Below are 18648 nucleotides of genomic sequence, written 5' to 3' on the forward strand. Positions count from 1 at the left end.
CCCAGGGATCCAACTCTGACTCCTGGGAGTGGTAGGGGACCCCAGCACTTGTTAGTGCCTTTGATGCCCAAAGTCTTCCAGGCAGTTAGGAACCTTATGGCCCTTCCGGCACCACCTACACCACATGCAACATCTGATTTAGCTAAGGCTCCCCAAACAAAGGGCAAGCCAGTCCACCTCAGAGGGCAGTGGAGCAGAGGGGTCAGTCCCTGACTTTGAAGCCACAATCCCCGGCTCTGCAACCGCAGTCCCTGGCCACACATCCCAGGTCACCAGCACTGCACTCGCGGTCCCCGCCAACAAGGTGCAGATTGTCTACATTGAGGCACTGGTCTCCGCATCCCTGGTACCAGCCCTCCTTGTGTCAACCAACGTCCCAGTGCAGGTCTTCGTCCCCCGGACAGCCATCAGTGTGCCGGTCCCCATCGCCCTGGCACTGTTCCCCAGAGAGGCATCAGTCATGGGAGCCTCGGCACCAGCCCTCCGTTCCTGTGGTCAGCCAACAGAGGCAAGCCTCCACGCCACACACACACCCCATTCCCCAGGGGATGACTTGTCTGGGTCGGAGCAGGAGTTCAGCTCTCACTAGAGAAACAGCGTTCTCCTTGGGCTCCAGAGTCCAGCGTGGCACTGACGATGGTAGCATGGCAGCAGGGCCACTGGCCAACTCAGTGGCCCTGTTGGAATCCATGGGGCCTCCTATGATGCCAGTGTCGTACTCACACCACTCCTCCCTGGCTGCCTCGGAGAAGCATCCCCCTGCACCGCTGGCACTGAGGTTAGAACATGACACCGAGTCTGACGCAGGTATGGAAGGACAGGTGCAAACACCCCGTGAACCCTCCCTGATGGAGGAAAGTGCCCCAGGCCCTCCCCCTATGGTGCCATTGTCATCCTTGTCACCGGGCAAGGCAGTAGAGGGGCCCTTGCATGCAAGCCCTCCTGAGGACTTGATGGCACACTAAGCCCTACTTAATAGGATGGCATCCAACCTAGATCTGAAGACTGAGGAACTGGCGGAGCCATCGGACACCCTGTTTGATGTTTTGATGGCGGCAGCCCCGACATGGGTTGCTCTGCCAGTTTATGAAGGGGTATTAGAGATTGCCAAGACATTGGGGCAAATCCTTTCTTCCATCCCACCCATGTCCAAGCGGGCCGAAAAAAAATATTATGTCCCTGCCAAGGGGCTTGAGTACCTCTGCATTGCCCCCCCCCCCCCCCCCCCCCGGCTTGCTTGTAGTTTCAGTGGCTAATGAAAGGGACAGGCAAGCACCATGCCTAAAAATAAGGACACACGAAGACGGGACCTTTTTGGACGAAACATTTATTCAACAGCCAGTCTCCAGTTCAGGGTGTCCAACCCTCAGGCCTCGCTGGGGAGGTATAACTTTAATTTGTGGGACTCCCTCAATAGGTTCAAGAACTCCTTGATGCAGGACCTTGGCCAGGAGTTTGTGGCCATTCTGAAAGAGGGCAAGACAGTCACAAGGGGCTCCCTCCAGATGGCCTGGGACACTGCTGACTCAGCGGCCAGAGTGGTTGCCTCGGCCATAGTGATGAGGCGCAGTTTGTGGTTGCAGTCCTCTGGTCTCTCCCAAGAAATGTAGTCCTTCATCAAGGACCTTCTATTCAAAGGGAATGCACTTTTCTCGGAGCAGACAGATGGTGAGGCTGCATGGGCTGAAAGGCTCTCGGGCTACGCTGTGCTCTCTTGGCCTCAAGCGGTTCCAGCCAGGTGACCCAGGTCCTGGGGGCCTCCTGGGCAAAGTACCTTCAGAAGAAAAGGGAGACACAAGGGGGTTTAAAAATACCATTGCCCCTCTTCCTCCCATTTGCCTGCCCAGTCCAGCCCTGCAAGACATGAAGGGGGTTCAGGACAGGCTTTTGATGGTGCGCACAAGGATGGTGCTCCAGTCGGACTCTAGGATCCAACTCCTACCTTATTCCTCAACCAGTTGTGCCCCGTCCGGTAGGCATGTTCTCAGATAATATTGGGCAGTTGGGTGCTCAGCACTGTGTCCATGGGCTATACTCTGCAGTTCTCGACTGCCCCTTCCTCCCTCCCCCCTTTAGGGACCCTTCTCATGAGCAACTGCTCATTCAGGAGGTGGAAGCCCTCCTGCAGGTGGGAGCAGTAAAGGAGGTCCCTCGAGACATGAAGGGGAAAGGGTTCTACTCCCAATTATTTCCTAATCCAGAATGGGTCTGAAGCTCCCTTTTGCTTTTGGGATCTGTGCCACTTCAAAAAATATCTCAGTAAGATGAAGGTTCGCATGGTCTCTCTAGTCTCCATTATCCCCTCTTTGGATCCAGGAGACGGGTACACTGCTTTCAATTTGAAGGATGCATACTTTCATATTTCCATTTTCTAGGGGCAGAGGCAGTTCCTGCATTTTGTGGTGGGCCAGTGCCATTTCCATGTCACAGCACTACTTTTCAGCCTCTCGTCTGCCCCGAGAGTGTTTACAAAGTGTATGGCGCCAGGCATGATCTGGACTGTGTAGTCAGGGTGCTGGAACACAGTGACTGGAATGGTGGTTGGATCCTAGCTCTGTGTTGGAGGGAGGTCCGATCACGGCCCCATCTGTAACTCTGGTCTCCAGTGCCTCAGACCTTGGTTGCGGAGCTCACTTCCGCAATCTCAGCACACGAGGTCGTTGGTCGCAAGACGATTGATCTCTCTGTAAATGTCAGAGAGCTCTGAGTGCTATGCTTAGCTTTTCTGCTTCACCTGAGGGCCAGGTGATCCAGGTCCTGATGGACAATACCGCTGCTATGTTTTATATCAACAAGCAAGATGAAGCCCGGTTGTCAGCCCTTTGCCGAGAAGCTCTCTGGTTGTGAGTCTTTTGTGTGCAGCATGCCGTTCATCTCGTGGCAGCATACCTTTCGGGGACCAGGAACATGTTAGCAGATCACCTCAGTAGGACCGTCTCTTCTCACCACAAGTGGTCACTCCCTCCGGAGGTGGTCGGCTCCAGGGGTGGGGGACTCCCCAGGTGGACTTATTCTTGTCCAGACAGAATAGGAAGTGCCACATAGTCTGCTCAATTCGCAGGATCGACAGAGGCTCCCTGTCTGATGCCTTCGTGCTCCCGTGGTCTCTACTGTACACCTTCCCACCAGCACTATTAATCCACAGAGTCCTCACGAAGATCAAGCAGGACAAGGTGAGGGTAATCCTGATATCTCCGGGTTGGCATCGCCAACATTGGTTCGGCACACTGCTGGACCTCTCAGTAGCGGCTCTGCTACAGCTGCCGCTCTGGCTGGGCCTGCCTTCCCAGAAACACGGCTGGCTACTGCACCTGAATCTGGCTGCTCTGCACCTGACAGCTTGGCTGTTGCATGCTTGAATGCGGAGGAACAGGAGTGCTTGGCCTGTGTTTAACAGGTCTTGATGGGCAGCAGGAAGCCCTCCACTGGAGTGACCTACCTGGCCAAATGAAAACAGTTCACGTGTTGGGCTTCAGACCAAGATCTTCATCCCTAACAGGCCTCGCTAAAGTTGATCCTGGACTATCTTCTGCATCTCAAGCTCCAGGGCTTGTCTCTTTCGTCCATCAAGGTTCTCTTGGCCGCTATTTTAACCTTCCACCCTCCGTTCCAAGGCAGGTCAGTCTTTGCTCATGACATGACAGTCTGGTTTCTAAAAGGACTGGAGTGGCTCTATTTTCAAGTCCGTGACTCCGTCCCTCCTTGGGAGCTGAATCTTGCACTGTCAAGGCTCACGGGTCCTCCCTTCAAGCCATTGGCTGTTTGTTCCCTCCTTCTGCTGTCATGGAAGTTGGCAATAACTTCAGCCCATAGGGTCTCTGAGATTAGAGCACTCTCCTCGGAGCCTCCCTACACAGTGTTCTGTAAGGACACAGTTCAGCTGCGGCCGCACCCAGCATTCCTGCCTCAAGGTAGTTTTGCAGTTGCATACTAACCAGGTCATTTACTTATGGGTTTTTTTTTCCAGAGCCTCATAAGTCAGATGAGGAATGCAGACTACTCTCTCTGGACATCAGGAGAGCGATAGTCTTTTATAATGAAAGGACCAAGCCATAAGTCGACGCAGCTCTTCAATCACAGTAGCAGATAGAATGAAGGCCCTTCCTGTGTCTGCTCAGAGAATTTTGTCGTGAATCACTACCTGTATCGGGTTTTGCTATGAACAGGCGAAAATGCCACCATCGTAACCTCCCATTCAACCAGGGTGCAAGCCTTGTCGGCTGCCTTCCTGGCCCACATGCCGATTCAGGATATTTGCAGCGCCACTACCTGGTTGTCCATCCATATGTTTGCGTCCCATTATGCGATCACCCAGCAAGCGCAGGACAATGCTGGTTTCAATAGAGCAGTATTGCAAGCCACACGACTATGAACTCCAAGCCCACCTCCAAGGATACTTCACTTGTGAGTCACCTAGAATGGAATCGACATGAGCAAGCACTCGAAGAAAAACTGTTACCTACCTTTCATAATTGTTCTTTGAGATGTGTTGCTGTCAAGGTTCCTTCCCCACTCTGAACTCTAGGGTACAGATGTGGGGACCTGCATGAAAACCCCCTAAGCTTATTTTTATCAGGTTTATTAGGTTAAAACTTCCCCAAGGTACAAACTATTTTACCTTTTGCCCTTGGACTTTATTGCTGCCACCACCAAGCGTCTAACAAATATATAACAGGGAAGGAGCCCACTTGGAAATGTCTTTCCCCCCCCAAAAATCCTCTCCAAACCCCTACACCCCCTTTCCTGGGGAAGGCCTGACAAAAATCCTCACCAATTTGCATAGGTGAACACAGACCCAAACCCTTGGATCTTAAGAACAATGAAAAAGCAATCAGGTTCTTAAAAGAAGAATTTTAATTGAAGAAAAAAAGTAAAAGAATCACCTCTGTAAAGTCAGGATAGTAAATACCTTACAGGGTAATCAGATTAAAAACATAGAGAATCCCTCTAGGCAAAACCTTAAGTTACAAAAAGACACAAAAACAGGAATATCCATTCCATACAGCACAGCTTATTTTATCAGCCATTTAAACAAAACAGAATCTAACGCGTATCTAGCTAGATTACTTACTAAGTTCTAAGACTCCATTCCTTTTCTGTTCCTGGCAAAAGCATCACACAGACAGAGAACCTTTATTTCTCCCTCTCTCCAGCTTTGAAAGTACCTTGTGTCCTCATTGGTCATTTTGGTCAGGTGCCTGCGAGGTTATCCTAGCTTCTTAATCCTTTACAGGTGAAAGGGTTTTTCTTCTGGCCAGGAGGGATTTTAAAGGTGTTTACCCTTCCCTTTATATTTATGACAGTTGCTCATGTCCATTCCATTACCCGCCCTCGTACCCCTCTGTCAGAGTTGCCAGTAAGAAGGAACTGAGGGCATAGGGCCAGTGGCACCTCATATACCGGCGCATGAGTGCAGCACTCCAGAGGGCGCCACAGATGGCCTTATGGATACCACTAAGGCAAAAAATTCCAACAGTGGTGCATGTGGGCACGTGCACACGAGAATGGAAGGCGCATGAGCAACACATCTCGAAGAACAGTAGTTACTAAAGATAGGTAACCGTTGTTGGTTTTTTCAGATTTCATTATACCAGATTTTTTTATTTATAAAATCACACTGTAGAAAGTTGGAAGAGGTGAGAGGAGGCGCAGCTGGGTGAAGGACAGTCTAGCTATTTAAATATTCTAAAAGGATTGGTTCAGCAGTGCCTCTAAGGTGCACTATATGTGGATGCCCCAATACGCTTATGCCAGTGTGTCTGGATACTCTCTCTAAATTGTTGCAAGCACAAATAATGATCAGATGGTTTCCTCAGTTTTAATAAGAACTAAATCTGAACATCCCTTGCCTTCAACCTGTTTGAGGTTGAAGGTAAGGGAAAAGTAGAGATCTAAACTGACCTAGTTGAACCAGTGCAGAGCCCTGTGTGGACACTCTAAATTCAATTTAAATATGTATTCTTATAGGTGATGCTGGTAGTTATACCTGTAGTCAAGGTTACCTAACACTTTTCATTAGAAGTGTATGAGTTCAGTTGCTTATAGCTTGGCCAAACTATAACAGTTTGGACTGAAATTTTCCATGCCAGGTGTCTGCCTGTCACAGAGTCTAGTTGCCACTAGAGGCCCCTGGTTGCTCTCGGGATTCAGCTCTTTCCAGGTCTGAGGCTCCCTGCTGCTGCACGCTCTGTTGCCTCTCTCCCTCTGTCTCCTTCTCTCCCCCTTGCAACTCACAGTGCTCCCTCTTCATGACCTGGTCCTGGCTTTATAGAAGTGCTTCCTTTTCCCACACAAGTGAGCTTCCCCTGATTAGGGCTTTCCTCTCAGCCTTAATTCTCCCATTTTGTAGGCAAATAGGTTAATTGGCCTATCTGGCCTCCATTAACCCCTTCGGGGTGAACACCCCCATGATTGTACCTCAAACTGAATTTTTTTTGAAAGTTTCAGCAAAAAAAATTAACCATTTCTGAGAACAACATTAGTAGAAAAGTAAATCACGTGCCCGTGGTTTAAAAACCTTGTTGCAGCCTTTATTGGGAAGCTCTAGCACCTCCATGCTTTGGAGCAGTGACTTTTAATTTGGCAGGGGAGTTACCCTATTGTCAAGGATGTGCATTGTGCCATCCCCAGGAAAATCATTCAAAATTTGCGAAGTTATAAGTCTCTGAAAATGTAAATGTGCACATGGTTATTGGTGGGGGTTTTGTTTTTTTTTTTGACAACTAACTTCTCTGAAGATTTTGTCTATGCTTGAGCATGCTCCATCCTCCTACATCTCCTAACTGCCAGTCAGATTGCATGTGTGTCATTCCCACAATGACTTGAGTGTGCTTTGTCCCAAGTGTGCAGGGGCTGAGGAGGGCGTTCATTGTAGTTTGTCCTCCTGGCTGCAGAAGAGCACTGCGGCAAAAGACAATGGAACTGAAAGTAGAGAGACCGTCTCCTCTGCTCCCAGTGCACCCCATGCTGTTTCCTAGGCACAGTGGAAGGGGAAAAGTCAGGCTGACTGGACTGCAGAAAACTCGGGTGAAGCTTGGGGAAAGGAGCTGAGGGGAGTGGTCATATAGGAGGGCAAGAACATGTTAGTATGGACATGAAGGATAGGAGCAGGGACAGACTGGGGAGGGAATGGCGAAGGATTTATAACCTCTGGAGCAGCAGCTCCTGACCTTAATTAGTTCATATGTCACTGCAAAATTGTGAAATGAACTGATGGAACATCAAGCTCACATACCTCAGTTTAGGAACCCCTTCTCTAGAATATACTTCCTCTCAGAACTTGGAAATGAACCCAAGATTCGTGATTTTCAACATTCCTCTGCTGTCGGCAAATATATTTGAACTCACTGGCAAAATGTCTCATCTTGCTCTAATAGGTGGTCCATAAAGGATTCATAGTTTAAGGCCAGAAAGGTCTATAGATCATCTAGTCCAGCGTTTCTCAAATGTGTCCACCGTAGCTGCATGCATCCACTGGGGGCTTTTCTTGCAGCCACAGCCTCCTAGGCAGTGAGTGGTAGGGGAGGGGGCAAAGCAGTGGCCCCTTCGCCTGGGGCCACCAGCCGGGTTTGGGCCCTGCCCCACTCTGGAGAGAGAAACACTGGAGGAGCAGGCAGCCACTGAGTTCCTGGAGGCGATGGGGTCAGACTTCAGCCCTCGGTTGCCGGGCAGCAGGCTCAGGCCATGGGGCTTTGGGCTCTGGCCCCTGAGCTCACCTATCTCCCATTGCACCAGGTCCCCGCTGCCTCCCTACCCACCTCCCCATCCAGGGCTTAATTAATCCCTGGTCTTGCCGGGGCTGAGTAAATCATCTGTGAAAAATTATATTTCTATGTTTGTTAATATCACTTTTCACAGCAGACTCAGTAGCTGGCTGGGAGGCTGTGAAAAAAGATATTAAGAAACAAGTATCACTTTTCACAGCAGCAGGCTTACTGGCTAGTAGGTTTTTAAAAGGGGGGGAGGCAAAAGAAACAACAAAAAGGACAAGAACATGCAACGTACCTTATTTGTGTTTCTATTCTATTTAGGTCTACTAAAGAATAGACAATTGTACGTTATTTTTATTATTGAGACTGAAAAAAAGAACCTATATAAATTACAATGACTTGGACGTGTATGTCCATATTTATTTGTTTTTCCTAAAGTTAATTAAGTGTTTTAGGAAAAATTGTCAGAGCGGCCACCAGCAAAAGGTGGTAGCCTCACTTTGAGGCCACCACAAAATTTGTTGTGAGAACTCCTGATCTAGTCTGACCTGTATATCACGGGCCATCAGATTTTATCCAGTTACCCTGTAGTGAGCCCAATAATTTTGTGTTTAAGTAAGGCTTACGGTCTTGATTTGAAGACCTGAATGAATGGATAATTCACCACTTCCCTTGGCAATTTGTTGCAATGGTTATCACTCTCACTGTTAGAAATTTGTGCCTGAGATCTAATTTGAATGTCTGGCTTCAGCTTCTACCTAGAGTTTCTGTTATGCCTTTCTCTGCTAGATTAGAGTGATTTAGTACTTGGTACTTTCTCCCTGTGAAGATGTACTTATATACTTTTCAGGTAACATCAACCTCCTTTTAGGTAAGCTAAACAAATTGCGTTCTTTAAGTCTCTCAGTGAGCCATTTTCTCAAGCTCTCAAATCATTTTTGTGGCTTTTCTGCAGTCTTTTCACTTTTTCAACATCCTCTTTAAAATGTGGACACCAGAACTGGATTTACTATGCTAGTATCTGTCTCACCAATGCATATACATAGATAAAATCTCCTTCCTCCTCACTACTCCCCTCTGTGTACCATTCAGTGCTCACTAGTATCTGTTTATACATCCAAGGATCATCTTAGCCCTTTTTGCTACAGCACTGTACTGGAAGCTCGTGTTCAGTTGCTTATCACTGTAATCCCTAGAAGTTTTTTAGAATCACTGTTTTCCAGGGTATAGTCCCCCATTCTGTAGATATGGCCTGCATGCCTTCTTCCTAGATGTATGTAAAACACATTGTAATTGTATTAAAACACATTTTGTTTGAATGGGACTAGTTTACCAAGTAATCTAGGTTGCTCTACATCAGGGGTTCCCAAACTGTGGTATGTGACACATCTGTGGTGGGTATGCAGGAGAAATTATGTAATCGGGGGTTTGTTTGTTTTATTGCATTTTCATAATAGGCTAATCAGACGAAGCTTTAAAACTTTGTGGGAATTTGTTATATAAAGTACAGTAGTTAATTTACTTAAAGATGTACCAATGAGAATATTGATACACTGAAACATTGATGTACAGAGCCCTCACCTCCAATCACTGTAAAGCGTGCGTTCAGTTGCCCACCAAATCAATCATGGATGGAAGACTAAAGACAGGTAGTGTTAAGAACACACAAAGTATCAGTGATGAGAAGGGTAGAGGTACTCAGGCAGCTGGTAGATCTGTAACAGGGTATTCAATAAGAAAATTTTGAGAACCTCTGCTCTATAAGATTTCCCTGTCTTTATTTACTTTCATATTATTGATAAAAATGTTGAATAGTATTAGGCCTAGTACCAATCCCAATGGGACCCCACTGGGAACACCACCATTTGATTTCCCATTGAGGATTGGTTTTTGAAATCTGTCAGTTAGCTAGTTCTTGATCCATTTAATGTGTGCTTTATTAATAGTACTGTACAATAATTTTTGATCAGAATGGCATGCGTCACTAAGTCAGATACTTTACTAACTTCTAGATTACATCTGTGCAGTTACTTTATCAGATAAACTTGTAATCTTCTCAAAATTTGACATGCCCTATTTTCTGTAAAATAATGTTCACTGCCATTATTTATATTACTGTCTTTAATTCATTTCACTTGAATCGCTTATTCACTTTTCCATTATTTTCCCCAGCATTGATGTCTGGCTAACTGGCCTGTAGTTAACCAAGTCATCCTGCTGGCCCTTTTTGAATACTGACCCAACATTAGCATTCATCCAGTCTTCTGGAATTGCCCCACTCTTCAGATTTATTAAAAACGAACATTAGTGGGCCAGAGCTCTCCTCACCGACTCTTAGGTGTAAGCTATCTAGACCTGCTGATTTAAAAATGGATGACTACCAAACAGTCTCTAAGGTGCCACAAGTACTCCTGTTCTTTTTGAGGATACAGACTAACACGGCTGCTACTCTGAAACCTACCAAACACTGCTGTCAATTACTCCATTAGCTCAAATTGGGAGTCTGAGCTGTGCACCTGAAGCTTCTAAGCCTGCTGATGACTTAAGAGGGTCAATACAAGTCTACAGGGGGGAAAATGTTTTTTCAGTTTGCTTTTTGAAAAACAGGAAATTATATAAACTACATTTAAAAGGACTCCAAGATTGCTGAGTTAAGAAGTTAGGAAACGCGTGATTTTAAACCCATGCAGTGTTGTGCATATGCTTTATGATACAGTCTTCAGTTACATGATCACATAAATCTCTTTTTCAGGGTCTCTCTAATTCACTGCATAGCATCAGATTTGTGTAGTGAATGATGTCTGATGCATTCTTGCCTCATTTGTTGCAAAAATTAGAAAGTGTGTAGTTACTGATACAATAAACTGCGGGAAGGGAATGGTCTTGTAGTTAAGGCAGTTGAAGGCTACCCAAGAGAGTTGGTTTCTATCCCTGGCTCTGCCACAGAGTTCTTGTGTGGTGCAAGTCACTTAAACCAAAATGTTCACAGTTTGGCTACTAATCGTATTCCTCACTTTCTGGGTGCCTAGCATGAAACACCTGGGGCTGGATTTGCAGAATTCCTGAGCATGCACAATGGTAACAGAAGTTGGAGTTGTGCTTTGAACATTTAAAGTGGTAAAAAATGCTAGGTATTCTGGAAAATTATACCCTAGATGTATCAAGTTAGAAACCCAAAATTACTAGATATGTTGATAATTATGACCTTAATCTCTCTGTGTCTCAGTTCCCCCATCTGGAAAACAGGGACATCTTCCTACCTCACATTGGTGGTGTGAAGATTCGTTAACTTTTTTAAACACTTGGATATTGTGATGAGAGCATCAGAGAAAAGTCTGTGAGGCAACTAATAACAGTGTATTCAGTGCACGGCGAGTAAATATAATAAAGATTGGGAGGGAGCTTAAAGTTAATGGTAAAAACATATTTACATAGGTTAGCTATTGTATAACTTGATGGTTCCAAATAATTTAAAATAGTGTTCTTAAAATAAAAAACAACCCCCACTGGTTCTGTAACTTGCCACTATCTGTTGATGTCCTTGCATGCACTATTCTTCTCTCGGTCTCCATTAAACGTATCCGCTATCCCATCCCTTTATTCATTGTCCCATTCTATCAATCTAGTCTTTCCTCTGTGCACACTGTCCTCTCATTTTGAGGCTACCAGGTCCCTCACAACTTCCTCCCAGTAACAATGGATATTCCCATTCCTTATTTTTCACCTGATTGTTTTCTGTCCTTTTTTCTTTCTTTCCTGCCCCTGCCCCCCCGCCCTTGTGCTTTTCCAAATTGCTCAGTTGTTTCTCGGCACACTCTTCCCTTAACTCTAACATCTGGCACCAGATGTATGGATCTCCTGTATTTAAAATAAGATTTGACCTTTTCTCTCCCCTTTGCTTCCAAGCATACCTGGAATCATCTTCAGTGTTTCAGAAAAAGCACTGGACCACAGGAATTCACACACGCCTCTTCCTACTCACCCCCAACCAACAGTCTTTCCTAGCTTCCTTCCATCTATTTCCCTTTTATTAATTTTTTTTGTTTGCTCTTCCCCATTTTTACCATTTTCTTTGCTTTTGCTTTTTCTTCGCTCTTTTTCCCCATCTCCCTTCACCCCAGATTTTCTTTTCTCTTTTTTGCCTTTTTGCTGTTTTTTCTGGATCATCTTTTAATACTTCAGTTTTTAGTCTGAAGTCAACAATAGTAGCATTTTACATAAAAACTTTCTCGAGAAGATGGCTAGGATCACAGTATCCTCCTCAATTTCAGTTTTGCCAACTCCTGGGGCTATATTTGGAAGTGAGGAGTTGCCTATTGCTCGTAGATAATTTATAATGCAGACTAAGAAAAATATCTCCTTTGGTGGACAAGCATCTGTATTGAGACACCTGATATGGTAAAACAAGTCTGCCAAGGCACCGTCAAAAGCAACTGAAGAAACCCAGGAAAGAAATAACATGCTTTATTTAAATAGAAGTGTTACCCATAAGTGCATGCTTTATTCTGGAGTATTATTGACCCACTTTAGAAAATACTTAACTGACAAATCATTATGTGCTGTGATGGAGGTCTGCAATATGATTGTCTGAATACATTTACTGTTGTATTACTGAAAGCTGCTTTCCTGATCTGTTTTCCTGCTGTCACCAGTCCTAGACAAGCAAAGAAGAATCTCGTGAAGTTATTGATGATGTGCTTGTTGCCTTTCACATCTATCGTTATGAAAAAGCCTTCTGAAAGGGATAATGGATTCCATGAAGAGATCTAGAAAACTGGAGATGGTGTTGCAGTATACTAACAATGTCAGTTTTGAGTGTAACTGCGAGGCTACTGTATGTGTGTGGAACTCTAATAAAATTGCATCTGGATGTTCAGCATTGTAATTAGACATTAGTGTGTTAATGCTGTATATTGATTGATGATACAACTTCCATGGGCAATTTGTTCATTTTTGAGCAGTGACTGTTAACTTATCCATCATGCGGACTGTGCCTGCTTCTTCAGTTTTCATCCTGGGAAATTAAGAATTATCTGGCTTGTACTGATATTTTTCACCTCAATATAACTGAGTATTTTCTTCAGTGAATAGCTGATGATCTGCTTGGCAAGACAAGTGCAGCAGTGATCTGTGCTTGTTTAGATGTTGCAGTAGTGGAATGGTGGGGCTTTGCATGATGCATGCTTTCATTATTTTTTTGTTCTGTTCTAGTTTCTTGCGTGTACCTGGAACTTGCTGCACAATTGTGTACACCAGTTAAAAAGCAATACTTGGTTTTTGCCTTTCTCCTTTTAGCCAAGTTTCCTTACCCTAATTTTATTTTTTCCCTACAACAGTTACTAAAACATAATTCTAATGCAAAATAATTGTCAACACCATCTGTAAATGTACACACTTCTGTGATTCATATTTTTAGTTGTGTGCAGCTTAGTCTGCTGAGCTTCCTCCTTATTGGTTGTAAATATAGATAAAATTAGATACTTGCTTTTTATGTAGCAGCTTTTCATTAGAATTATGAGTTACTAGGTCACTTGCTTGTATACCATTTTGAAGTCTGGAAAACTGTTGTAATGGAGCTGTCCAGTACAGTACAAGCAGAACTAATTGATTTGACAGTGTACTGCTGTAAAGGTATCTTTTTGCATTTCCTTCTAAATTAAAATATTTTTGTTTGTGGATAAAGGAGTTTTCTTTCATCTTGAGCTTTTATTCTGCAAATTTAATTAAATTGGCTCTAAAACATAATGGTAACTTTGACAGAAAAGTATAAGGGAAAGTCAGGAATGTTTTGCTTTCGATCAAAGCAAATTAAGACTTATTAAATGACTTTAATTGAATTGTGTTTATTATTCAGTGATGTTACCATCTTTAAATATATATTTAGATTAAGCAACAAAACAGTACTCAAATATTTAGTAACCTTGGTTGGATCTTCAAAACCATGGACTTTCGGAAGCAAAGCTGAAACTCTCCTTACACTTGTTATACTTTATTCATCTGTAGATAATTTGGATCCAATTTTTGCATAGCCATATTTTGTCTGTGTCTCCTTGGATTCTAAAACAAAATTTGAAACCAACTGTCCCCTTTTTTTTAAACTAAATTTCAGTAGTTCAAAGTGGATGGATGTTTTTGGCACCTTGTTTACTAGTAGTATTTAAAGATAGCTCAGTTTTGAAATCAGAGCCTTACAGAATTTACTGCCAGATAAAAAGAAACAAAATGGGCCACCATTTTCAAAATAACCCCTAATATAATATTTTAAAAACACTTTTTGTTAGTAATTGTCTGATTCTAGAGATGAAGATAAATATAATATAATTAAATTACTTTATATATAATTTATATTTTCCTGGACATTGAAGCTGGTCTGCAACAGAACAATGCTATGTTGTTTAGGTTTACAGCATTTAAGGTGAAATTTTAAAAGCAAAATTGAATGAAGATGCTCCTACCCTATGTGGAGCAGCGGCAAAGGAGCTGGCAAACAAGGGAGTTTGAGTGGAGATCTGTTGGAAGAGAAGGGGGCAAGCCCTTGTTCCTTAGGGGCAGTGAGTGAGTCCTTGTGTGTTTGGTTGGTTGTAGACTGAAATCAAACCAGCAAGCAAAGTCTGGTAGGGGGCAGTGTGTTTTGACTGAAGGAGCTTTTGATCGCATCTGAACCTTGATTATGGGGTGGAACTTCCTTAGGCAGCAGGCTTATAAAGATAACCAGCCAGCAGCACAGGAGCAGCACTAGCACAGAAACCACCATATAGGGGGGAGTTGAAAGGAGTGTTTGAGGGAGGGTGTGCATGTGTGTTTTCTTCTTCTTGACAGGAGTTTAGAAGGGAAGGCTATGACAGCTACAGAGACGCAAAGAATAAAATAGGTAATGAAGATGACTGGATGTGGAAATAGCGGGAGGTATATTATTCTGGAGAGGATACCTGAAAGGTGCTTCATTTGTATGAAGTGCCGCCTGATAGATCTGATGGAAGAGAAGATCCGATGTTTGGAGATGCAGCAAGAAACAATGGTTAAGTTTTAGAAGGGGATTTGAGCGAGTGATGGAGGAAAGGAAAGAGGCGGCTGAAGGAAAAATTCTAGACTTGCAGATGCATGCTGGACAGCGGTACTGTGAGGGTAGACTTCTGGATGAAGAAAGTGGCCCGCGGAGGCATGTGGCTTTTCCTCTGCCTTGCTCCAAGATGGGAGAGCAAGGAAGAAGAGAAGTGAGGCGAGTCCCACAAGAAGGGGGAAAGAGACAATGGAGATAGTCAGAGTTTGGAGCCCAGGAGGATAGAGGGTGACTCACAGGTTTCAAGGGAGAATAGAAGACAAGACGACTGCAGCCAGACAGAACAGAAAGGGAAAGCCCAGAGAATTGCACCCATATCATGAAGAGGCAGGTCTACATAAGTGTGGATTCCCTACTAAGAAGAACAGACAAGCTTCTTCACCAGAGTTGATCCAGAGAACAGAAGGGTTTGTTGTCTTCTGTGAGCCGAGATATGGGATGTGAACCTGAGACTATCACAGATCCTAATGGGAGTGGGAAATAATACACTGTTTGTCCTTCATGTGGGAACAAATTATACTGTTAGATTCTTACTGGGAGGCATCAACGAACACTATGCCAGGCTGGGGATGATGCTTAAAGAAATGGAGGCCCAGGTGATGTTCAGTGGGATCCTAGAGGAGGAGAATGAAGGCAAGACAAGATTATGATGCTCAACAGATGGCTCAGACAATGGTGCTATAATAGGATGTCTGACCACTAGGAGGCATTCATGGGCAGAGGTCTGTTCATGAGTTGCACCTGAGTAGTGAGGATAATAGGCTTCTGGGATGGAAGCTGGCACAACTGATTAAAAGAGTTTTGAACTAGGAATTTTGAGGAGGATGTTGGGAGATGCTCGTGTAATTTTCACACCTGATTCTAATATTGAGTGGAAGGAAAATCAAGTAAAAGGATACAGCAATTGAGAAAGGAACAAGAGAAGGTAGAGAAATGGACAACAAAAGGAAAGATATTACTAATGCCACTGACCGTGACAGTCAGAAAGGCGATATTGGGAGTAAAATGATCATACCTAATCAGGCGAGAAATCTGGATGAAGCCAAGCAGAAACAAAATGTGTGTGCATCAGTGCAAGAATCCTGGTAACAACAAGAATTTTGCTATAATCTGGGGACTTATCAGTTGGAAGTGACAAAGGAGGACACAGACCTGTGTTTGTTGGTTGATCACAAGATGACTGAGCCCTCAATGTGATGCAGCTGTGAAAAAAGGCTGATGCAATCCTATGCTGCATCAGGGGAGGTATTTCCAGTAGACACAGGGAAGTATTAGTGCCATTATACAAGGTACTGGTGAGACCTCATCTGGAATACTGTATGCAATTCTGGTCTCCCATGTTTAAGAAAGATGAATTCAAATTGGAATAGGTGCAGAGAAGGGCTACTAGAATGATCCGAAGAATGGAAAAATCTGCCTCATGAGAGGAGACTCAAAGAGCTTGGCTTGGTTAGCCTAACCAAAAGAAGGCTGAGGGGAGATATGATTGCTTTCTAAAATATATCAGAGGGGAAAAATACCAGGGAGAGAGAGGTGTTTAAGTTAAGCACCAATGAGGGAACAAGAACAAATGAATATAAATTGTCCAAGTTTAGGCTTGAAATTAGATGAGATTTTCTAACCATCAGAGGAGGGAAGTTCTGGAACAACCTTCAGAGGGAAGCAGTGTGGGGGAGGGGAACCTAACTGGCTTCAAGACTGAGATTGATAAATGTATGGAGGGGTTGGTATGATGGGACTGTCTACAATGGCATGTTGCCCATAGGGGAATGGCAGTAGCTAAAATATCCAATGGCTGGAGACAGGCCACTAGATGGGGAGAGCACTGAGTTACTACAGAGAATTCTTTCCTAGGTGTCTGGCTGGTGGGTCTTGCTGACATGCTCAGGGTCTAACTGATCTCCATATTTGGAGTCGGGAAGGAATTTTCCCCTGGGTCAGATTGGCAGAGACCCTGAGGTTTTTTCACCATCCTCCGCAGCACGGGTCATAGGTCATTGTCAGGTTTAAACTTGTGTAAATGGTGAAGTCTCTGTAACTTGATGTCTTTAAACCATGATTTGAGGACTTCAATATCTCAACCAGAGATTAAGGGTCTATTACAGGAGTGGGTGGGTGAAGTTCTGTGGCCTGCAATGTGCAGGAGGTCAGACTAGATGATCACAATGGTCCCTTCTGACTTTAAAGTCTATGAGATGGGGGCAAGGGGGTGGGCGGCGGAATCTCTCAACTGAAATAACATTTTTCTTCTCTGATTTCATAACATACAGTGGTATATGGTTATAAGAAAACTTCAAGATGGCAAAGATTTCCACCAACATTTCTAGAGTCTGTTCATTTTCCATCACCTCAGATTCAAGCTTCTTGCCTTCATCTCCAAGGCCCTTCTCAATGCTGTCTCTATCTACTTGTTTCGAGGTTCTCTTGTCACATTAGACATTGTCTTTGACCCCCTATTTGTCTGCTTCTCACTGTTTACTGTCATGCCACTCCTTATTCATGGAACGTTGCCCTTGAATTAGTACTTACAGCCACTATTATCTATCTTCAATTCCCTTTTCAAGACCTGCTTCTGCAGTTACGCCTATGAGAAATCAGTGAACTAATGACAGGTCAAGACAAATCACTTTAAATTCAGATCCACCAAGTCAAGTTAAAGGGTAACGAATATGTAATCATGTGAACTTGTTACTATTACCCTTTTCCTTTTTCTTTTGTTTCCTGTTTATCATGTATCTCCTCTCTTAAATAAGAATGTAATTCTTCAGTGCAGAAGTTGTATCTTCCCAGGTGTGTGGGTAGTGTACAGCACCTAGCAGAATATGGGGTCTTGTACCTGAGTGAGATTTTTGGGCACTAACAAAAATCTGCAGACAAACTTTTTACTTTTTTTCCACGGACTCCTCCAGAATTACAGGGATAAATAATACCTTCATAAGAATGAAGTGGCAGTATTCAAACTGTTGGAAGGGTTGACTCTGAGGCTGCTTTCCTCTTCACAGTATGAAGCTATGTGTTAGTGCCCGTAAATAATCATAGATTACTGTAGTTTCCTTGTGGAATATTATGTAAATTGGTTGTGTTAGGATTTAAATGTCCAAAAAATGGTGAATCTTTTTTCCTGATGACAAAATTATATTTGGTTTACCCCAGTTCGGATGTTGAAAAGCAGTGTTGTATTTCATATATTGCTCTTGCTGAATTTGTGCAGCCCCTCCAAATTTTTACAAATATTTTATATACCCAGAAATACTGTGCACTTTTGCGGAATAATGTAACATGAATGAGCTGTAAATTTTCCTTAATCATGATCTTAGGTAAATAGTGGTGTCAAACTAGAAAGTCAAAAAATTCCTTCCTTATCCTAGTTGCATGCTTTATGCAATGCTTTGATTGCAAAAATAGTTTCACTAAGCCCATGCTACTTCCTGGTAAGTAACTATTTGGCCAGTTTTAGAGGAACTATTGATTTTCCTTCATGGTTTCTTCATTATTAAAAGGCTTATTACATTTTTTTAGACTGAATCTGGCTATGGATCGGAGTCAAGTTTACGGCGCCATGGCTCCATGGTGTCTCTGGTGTCTGGAGCAAGTGGATATTCTGCTACATCCACCTCATCATTCAAGGTTAGTGAGTGACATTTTATAAATATGATTCGTGAACAAAGGGGAGACACTTCTGAAAAAGAATGTACATGTAAAGAGACCCATGACTCTAACTCTGTTCATCTGTAGCAATATAAAATGAAATATCAGTAAAGATACTTTGATTACTTATCATTTTGAAGGTAAGTGTTGCTTAGTTCAATATGTGGTAATAGAGGGGTGACACAGTAAGTGTCCACGTGTCTCCATGCTCTATTGTCAGTTTTTAAAAGG

General features: G+C 43.7%; 1 protein-coding gene across 4 annotated transcripts in view; it reads left to right on the forward strand.

The window, feature by feature from the left end:
- CERT1 (ceramide transporter 1) overlaps positions 1-18648 on the forward strand; it is a 161978-nt gene that overhangs the window by 79724 nt on the left and 63606 nt on the right. For all 4 annotated transcript variants that reach the window (XM_074952711.1, XM_074952712.1, XM_074952713.1 and 1 more), the window contains exon 4: positions 18289-18396. In XM_074952711.1, coding sequence (XP_074808812.1) covers positions 18289-18396 — 108 coding nt within the window. The remainder of the gene's footprint in view (positions 1-18288; positions 18397-18648) is intronic.

Source organism: Natator depressus, chromosome 5, assembly GCF_965152275.1.
Source record: "Natator depressus isolate rNatDep1 chromosome 5, rNatDep2.hap1, whole genome shotgun sequence".
Taxonomy (NCBI): Eukaryota; Metazoa; Chordata; order Testudines; family Cheloniidae; genus Natator; species Natator depressus.